We start from the raw sequence: 8836 nt of genomic DNA on the forward strand, positions 1-8836 counted from the left end.
GAAAAATGCTGTAACTGTTAAAGACAAAAATAAAGGGTGATTCAATGCACATTCAATAATGCTTTATTCACGAAGCAGCTTAGTACAATATGACAGGAAATAGCTGTATCTTTTATTGAGAAGTATTGGTCCATATGAGTTGAGCTATAGCTGTCCATCGTAAAGGGGTCGTCCAGTTTAGAAAACCCATTTTAACTACTGGACAATTCATTAATAGAGAAGGGTTCCCATATAGGAGAACCCCATCTATTAGCCAGAGTGTAGAATGCCTACAAAGAGGAAGACCTGACCATTCATATGGGCATGGTGCAATACTTCATTACTCCTGTGGTGGAGCTGCAGGGAAATTAAACACTTGTTGCCCAGTTGAGCCATTCAGACGTTAGCTTGTTGGTGGATCCCACTGAAGTGATCCCCCAACGAAGGTCTAATATCTTTGGGCATTTATAAGTTATTTATATAATAATAATAATGAATTCAACAAATACAAATGTTTCATAGTTACCAGTGTTTCGTTGCTGCTAAAGGATCTGAGGTCATCAGCGCTGCAAAAGGTGATATAAACTTGCAAGTTCTCAACTATCCACGAATAATCTGTATAGCATTTTGGCTGGGGATCTAAGACACAAGAAAACAACTAGTAAATATGAGAAAGATTTTGAGATTAAATTTATAACTACAACCAAAGAGTCGCCAACTCGAGTCACGTTGCTTTTATAGGGGTTGTACAAGATTAGAAAAACACGGCTGCTTTGTTACTAAAACAGCATCACACCTGTCCATTGGTTGTATGTAGTTTTGCAGCTCATCCACATACCCTTCAATGGAGCTGAGCTGCAGAACCAGACACAACCCATGGATGGTGTGGCACCGCTTTTGGAAGAAAGAAACCATGTTCTCTAATCCTGGAAAACCCCTTCAATAAATTATGTTCAGTTAGTTCTTCGTTATATCGGTTTCTGGGAAAGCTAGATGACAACCAACAAGACCTCCATTACAGCTCCGACATGGACTGAGAGCCAAATTTCCCAAACTCCAAAAAACAAATCTGCTTATATTGCTGGGCTACATCTTCTCTCTATATCGATGCATTAACTCTACGAAATCAAGGCGACAACTAAGGGCGTAAATACCATAGAGCCAAACCATGTAGATACTATGGGGCCCCTGGAGATAGAGGGCCCAGACCAGGTTGGCTGCATTCCTTATTTTAATAGGTGGTGAGAACCTATGTAGGGATCCGCTCTCCACAGGTCCAACAAACAATGGTGTGAGGAATTATCGAGGGTTCATGGAAAGGAGAAGAGGGCAAACACGCACCTAGTCCTCCTGTGTCATGTGATTAGGGTGTTGTATCCAGCACCAGAAGGGGGCACCATTTGAATATTTCCAATGGGGCACCCTCACCTCTTTGTATGCTTCCGATGACAACCCCTATAGGAGCTGAATGGCTGTCATTAGTGGTTGTCACTTTTGGAAAATAGAGAGGGTAGTAACAGATATCAGTAAGAAAGGTGCATGCACTGGGGAATTTTGGATATTTTAGTTAGAAAGATAGATGATAGTAAATCTGTATCTGTTTAATTTACACATATACACACGTGTCTGGAGGTAATTCTTGAAGACATTGTAGATATCTTGACGAGTGTTGCCACTATAATCTTCATAATGTATAGATAGAGTTTTCACTCTGATGTTAAAAATAAAAGAGGCGTCAATGGAGATGAATATGAACTAATATGCAACCTATACGTCATGCTAACAATTGTTGCAAGCCTCAAGAATCGCACGGTTTACTACGGCAGAATTTGACTTGGATTTAGAAAAACCTAAGCTCAACAAAGCTAAACTCAACCCCAATCTGACAACATCCCCTTTTCACGAGCTAGGCCCCTTTAGGTCAGCCAATTGTGATAACCTCATCTATATCAGAATGGAAAGTGTGGATGGTAATAGGTACCTGCATCCAATACTCCTGGTTGGATAGACCGTTACATGGACACTAGAGTTGTTATGGAGCCCATACAAAAGCATGGCTATCATCTTTGGTTTTACACCAAGCCCTACACTTTCAGAACAGTATTTCGAAAGCTCTCCATTAATGGATGTGCCTAATATTTCTCAAAGAAAATGACTGTATACTGACAATTACATATTGAGCTCTGCTATATCTGATGTAGAGTTCATTTTGTGACATTTCATATTGGTGTCGGTCTTAGGTCTACATTGTATACTATAAGGAAGTTCTTGCATGTAGATTAGTATATTATTCTTACAGGTTTTGGTAGAAGAGACAGTTTGCAGTGATAACTTCATTGATGTTCAACTGCTCCAACGTTATTAGTTTTATAGTGTTGTTGAATCTGACGTTAAACCATTTATCCATTTCATAGTCATTAAGGAAACCGGACTTTGACACGAAGGTTGGCCACACGGTCTTGAACACAGTTACAGTGATATCCTCCTACACCAAAGATAAGATAGCAGAATAAACAATCATTCTGAAGGTATCAATTCATTATTAGTCAAAATGGGACACCCTGTTCTGGTGTACCACCCTACCATCTCATCCTGGCACAAGAAGGCCAAGCACTTGTTGCAGTAGAAAAGAATGATGGCATGACCCATAGTCCGCCTTTCCCCTTGTTTGCCAATGTTGTGTTGCTGTGAAGGGATAGTGGTTTCTATGGAAGGGAAATTGGACAACCTAATCTGCAGCCCCCTTTCTACAAGTTCCATAGGCGCTTGGTTAACAATCTCTATGCTAAGTATGTTGTTGGGCTTGGAAAAGCCCCTTACCCTGAACCGCAGCGTAAGAAAGAGTGACAAGGTGCAGTCTAAACATATTTTACTTTTTGAGCCCTCAACCCGATTTCCACCAAAGTTTTGGGTGTAAGGATCATCACTTAAACATTTATTTAATAATGATTTATAGACCATGTAAGTTTTTGGTCACCCCATAAACTTTGACAGGTAAACGATTCCTGTTAAGTTTCATCAGTCTGATTAGGAGACTGAGACACTTTGCCTAAAGTTATGAGATGTTCACGTGGTTTGAATACTGTAGAGTATTTATTTTTATTTTTTTACCTATCATTAATTTATAGGTTTATAGCCTTACCGTTTTAATATTGAGGAGATCCATGACTTGTCCCAACTTGCTAATGTTCGTGTAATGTGAAAGCATTATTGACCATACAGTACTGTTCATATTCGTGTCAGGCTGTAGATAGATGATCATGTCCTCCGGCTTAAGCGAGGTTAGTTTCTGAAAGCAAAGATGTCAGAACAGGTGTCAAGTATGTCTCCTAAATAGACTAGTTTGTAAGTGTAGGAGTCCTGTATCGATAACAGTTTGTTTCTGAGCTTTTCACTGGCAATTTCAGGCACAGTTTTCTTTTACGTGTTAACAGAAAATCTAGTGAGTTTAGTGTCAAAGAGCATTATTTGTGGGCAATCACCCTTTCTGTATACCGGCGAACCACGTACAGGTTACCCGATTTGGGTCCCAAAACATCCAACCAATTTATGGTTTCCATATTAATTGCTTATAGCTTCAACACATTCGGTTGCACAAAGGTAGGTATCAAATAATGTCTTCGAAAAATAGCAGCATTGTTTCCAACGGCATCCAATCACAATTGGCAATTACCAGTTGACCATACCTAAGGTGGTAACTACCAAAGTATCAATCATAACATCTGGCATGGGAAGCAGAAGTTGAGATGACCTGCCTTCAGAGTTAACAAAACCTCAAAGGTGATGGGCAGTAAGAGATAGATGGAGACGATCAAGAGAGATATAGCGCAAAAGGAAAGCAAAACAGTGAATAATGGCACGTGGAGCAGCAAGAAACCAATGAACAAAGGAAAAGACACAAAGCAAAGAATCATGTTCACTACTGTCCTGCTATGGGACGTCATGTTAGGTCCCTGAGCATGCTTCAGATCATCTCGGTGTTCGACCTGTCTATAGTTTTAGAAGAAAGTTCATGGACTACTCTATAAAACCTACTTACTGTGGAAAGCTGATCACTTGGGATAAGAGACACTAAGTCCTTAGGACTTATCAGAGTTGAGAAAGCCCCAAAGTATGTGGTAATGAATAGTTGAAGGTCATCAGATGTGTCACATGTCAAATTGGACTCTATTAGGAGAACAAAAACATAATAGGGTCATTTCTATGAAGAAGAAGTCTGCTCATGTTTCATTGATCAGCCTTATAAAACTGAGTATATTACAGTCTACCTTTTTGCAGACATTAGAGTAAATTAACTCACTTGTGTGGTAATCCAGCAGGTACTGATATATAGCTTTCTGGATAGTAGGCTTCAGAAGGCCATAGGAGGAATTCATTGATGTGATTCTAAGGGAAAGAAGACAAAGTGAGATGTAGATTTCAGCATAAGAACTTCGTGTTTGCTGTGACTGAGAATATTCCCTGTAAGATGGATGTAACTCCTCCAAATTTAGATGTACTTAAAGTCCCAGTCATTATACCGAAATATGAAAAAATTCTGCCATAACTAGTTTGCTCTACTGTGGGATACTTTGTTCTTTTAAATTTTCTAGTTGCTTTAATTTCCTTCTTCACTTGTCCTTCCCTTGACAGTACTGTTACATAATTGGACAGGTCACTGCCTCAAACAAATTTAACATACTCCCCTTCTACTGCTGTAATCATTACCATTGTCTGACTAGTTACACGTTTTTTATCCCAACTCATATCGCTATAATGCACTTTTCCCTTACTCATCATAACACTAGCCTTGGCATAACCTGATCCTCACAAACACAAGTCCATGAGTGTATGGGTCACTGCTTCCCACAAGATCAACACACTCCTTTCGTATTCAATTGCTATTATTTTGGAATCATTAGTCACATAGTGTTCATTGACTCGATTCATGGCACTGACGTTGTCACAGCCTCATCCTCACTAACATAAGTCCACGGGGGAAATTTAATAACAGCTTTAGGACACTTTTGTGGAACGTCGTAAATTAGGTTACAGGCCATATTTGCACAATAATTTGGGACTTTTTGCCATGTTATGCTTCTCTTGCCACTTTTGAAAGTTGGTGGCATTTGGCGGAAGGGGGTAAGGCCTCCTGCCGGCCGACAGATTAACTATCACTTATGCCAGAAATTGGCATAAATTATAGCGCAAATCTATATTTGAATCTCTGACAAAGATGTGCCAAATTTATTAAGAGTCATTCCCCCTTAATAAATTTGGCCAGTGCAGTTCAGTTTAAGACTGGCGTATGAAATGCGTCTTAATAAATCCTCCGAATGGGAATACAGGTCACTGCCTCCTACAAGGTAAACACACTCTTCTAAGGCCTTGCTCACACAGTGCCTTTTTTTATGCAGTTTTTGTTTGCAGTTTTGTTAGCCAAAACCAGGATTGAAGCATAAAAGCAAAGAAGTGTATGGGAAAGATTTAATCTTCTAATTTTTTGATCCAATCTCTGTTTTGGCGAAAGGAAATGCGTAAAACACTGCACTGTGAGAATGAGGCACAATGCTGCCATGACTATTATAATGATAGAGCAATAGTGTTCTATCCCCTTACATCATAACACTCACCCTGTCACGGCCTGATCCTCAGTTACATAAGCCCCTGATCATACTGGTCACTGACTGTCACAAGATCAACTTACTTCTCTCCTGCTGCTGTCATTATTTCCATCGCAACTAAGAGGATTTTCCATCCCCACCCAGTGCAAAGAGTGTAAAGATAAGAAAATAAGAGAGGACAAATGATAACAACAAGAAGCTAGAGGCCCTTTTACACTGGGCGATTATCGAGCTAACGATTGTTCATAGAACGATCAGCAGATGAACGAGCAAACACTCGTTCATCGGCTGATTGCATAATTTTAAATGCATAAACTTTTATCGTTGTTGGCAGCACATCTCCCTGTGTAAACGGAGACGTGCTGCCGACATGATAGAAGTGTATATTAGCTTCTTGTGGAAGGATCAAACGAGCGCTGATCAACGTCCTGTCTCGTTGATCGGTGCTCGTTTACACGGCCCACGTCAGGCCGTGTAATACTACAGTAAAGAGGCTCTGTCACCAGATTTTGCAACCCCTATCTGCTATTGCAGCAGATAGGCGCTGCAATGTAGATAAGAGTAACGTTTTTATTTAAAAAAAGCGAGCATTTTTGGCCAAGTTATGACCATTTTTGTATTTATGCAAATGAGGCTTGCAAAAGTCCAAGTGGGCGTGTTTAAAGTAAAAGTCCAAGTGGGCGTGTATTATGTGCGTACATCGGGGCGTTTTTACTACTTTTAATAGCTGGGCGTTCTGACGAGAAGTATCATCCACTTCTCTTCAGAACGCCCAGCTTCTGGCAGTGCAGACAGCGTGTTCTCGAGAGATCACGCTGTGACGTCTTTCACAGGTCCTGCATCGTGTCGGACGAGCGAGGACACATCGGCACCAGAGGCTACAGTTGATTCTGCAGCAGCATCAGCATTTGCAGGTAAGTCGATGTAGCTACTTACCTGCAAACGCCGATGCTGCTGCAGAATCAACTATAGCCTCTGGTGCCGATGTGTCCTCGCTCGTCCGACACGATGCAGGACCTGTGAGTGACGACACAGCGTGATCTCTCGAGAACGCGGCTGTGTCTGCACTGCCAGAAGCTGGGCGTTCTGAAGAGAAGTGGATGATACTTCTCGTCAGAACGCCCAGCTATTAAAAGTAGTAAAAACGCCCCGATGTACGCACATAATACACGCCCACTTGGACTTTTACTTTAAACACGCCCACTTCGACTTTTGCAAGCCTCATTTGCATAAATACAAAAATGGTCATAACTTGGCCAAAAATGCTCGTTTTTTAAAAATAAAAACGTTACTGTAATCTACATTGCAGCGCCGATCTGCTGCAATAGCAGATAGGGGTTGCAAAATCTGGTGACAGAGCCTCTTTAAGTCTGTGACCAAAGGTTCCTACAACATTATGTTGCTGTAAACTCCATCCGCTTCGATTGCTACTTACATTCCCTGGGCAGTTTTGCAATTAATGTTTGTAGGGAGCTGAGAGATGGTTAATTCTGTCATCTCCAGGGCAAACATATTGGCAATTATTATGAAATTCTCAAGCCATTGTGGTTCACTGCTGGTACTCCAGTACGTCAGAAGAAGCTGCCAAACAGCTGAGAAAAGGGTCAACTTGGTGCTGTCCTGAAGAACCGCTGAATTTGCACACAAGGATGTGCCAGAAGATGACGTGGAGCTCTGCTCGGGGGAAAAAATTGTGTCATTTTTCATTCTCCCCTATGCATGGCGTTTATCCTTGAGCCCGATAGTGTGAGATAATACTTACTGCACACACATAGCTTTGTAATTGGACAATATATTCGTTTAACTCTATCAGTGACTTGAATTTATTGATGTTGGTGATGACAATTCCATTCAGAGTTACATTGTGTATGAGTTCCGCTGTTATCGTCAAGTCTGCAAGTTTGGTTGGTGTTATGGTGGTAGCAGTATCCAGCTGGAAAAAGGAATATAAATCAGTATTTGTCAAGGTCTTTGCAATACCTGACTTGGAAATCATTACCACTTTATCATCCTATAGGATTCACTGGGCCATAAGATGGAGCTAGGTTCAATTGCACATGTATATATTTTAGACCCTTTTCCCTAACATTATTGGGCTCAGTTTTTACTAGCTCAGCGTAGACCCTCCTCTCTGCCATTGATTAGGTTGTTATATATAAACAAAAAAGAAACAGAAAGCGCACATAGTGCATCAAACGAAACAAAGGTGAAGGTGTTAAAGGGTGGTAAAATCTGCTGACCTGGTTGTGTTGTGCTGGGAGCGGAGAGTATATTAACTCGATGAGTTGTCGGTTTTGGAGATTTGCAGCCTAGGCTCCGGTCTGGATCAGGAATTTTTCCAGAATCAGCATGGAGAAGAGAGAAGCAGAAAATCCGGAAGATCTGCCTCTCTCTTCTCCACATTGATTAGTTTGTGGATCGGTTCACTATAGCTAGCCATACGCGGGACACCTTCTCCTTGATCCCATGCAAGAAATTTTCCTTTGGGGAAAATTTCCCACAATACAATACAATTTTTTGGGGGGGACAATAGCCTGAGTACTACTAGTTAAAGTGTTTACTAGTAATGACCAAGACATTTTTTAAAGCAGAGTTTTTAGACTTAAAGGCTAAGTTCACGGGGGGATACGCAGGTACACAGTGTATCCACCCCGGTGGCTGCAGTGAATTTCCGGGTGAAAAACTGCACCAAATTGTGGTGCAGTTTTTCGCCCGAAATATCCACTGCGGAAAACTGCAGCATTTAGCTAGCAGGGCGGCCTCCTGGGATGACGTTTTATTCCAGGAGACCGCTGCAGCCTGTGATTGGCTGCAGCGGCGGTCACATGGGATAAAACGTCATCCCAGGAGGCAGGCCTGCAGAATGTCAGAGATAAGTATAAGGTTTTTGTTTTTTCCTAAGTTGCGATTTTCACTGCAATTTCGCTGCAAATGTCGCAACACTTGAATGTTTGTTGTGGGTTTTACATCCCCCATTGAATTCAATAGGGAAAGCCCGCAACAAAATAGCAGCGATTCCACAACCACAATTGACATGCTGCGGCTTAAAAAGCCACACCGCAGGTCAATTAGTGTTCAGAATCTCCGCATATCACGTACGCAGCGTGTGGATGGGATTTCTTGAAATCTCATCCACTCCTTTGCTACTGTATTATGCTGTGGATTTTCTGCAACGAAATCCCCGCAACAAAAACCCAAATAATGAATGTTCTATGATGCACAATTAACAAGAAGGAAATGGATACATGTCTATT

The 8836-nt window shown here is 41.3% G+C and overlaps 1 protein-coding gene across 1 annotated transcript; it reads right to left on the reverse strand.

Annotated features, from left to right (window-relative positions):
- Window positions 1-249: 249 nt before the first annotated feature.
- LOC142656664 (uncharacterized) lies at window positions 250-7289 on the reverse strand. Its single transcript, XM_075831589.1, has 8 exons — window positions 7018-7289; window positions 4280-4365; window positions 4019-4146; window positions 3122-3268; window positions 2277-2464; window positions 1602-1690; window positions 506-618; window positions 250-336 (listed from the first exon to the last, which is right to left on the reverse strand). The coding sequence occupies exons 1-8, from the start codon at window positions 7287-7289 to the stop codon at window positions 250-252; spliced, it is 1110 nt and encodes a 369-aa protein (XP_075687704.1).
- Between the last annotated feature and the right edge of the window lie 1547 nt (window positions 7290-8836).

This window comes from Rhinoderma darwinii, chromosome 6 (genome assembly GCF_050947455.1).
Source record: "Rhinoderma darwinii isolate aRhiDar2 chromosome 6, aRhiDar2.hap1, whole genome shotgun sequence".
Lineage (NCBI taxonomy): Eukaryota > Metazoa > Chordata > Amphibia > Anura > Rhinodermatidae > Rhinoderma > Rhinoderma darwinii.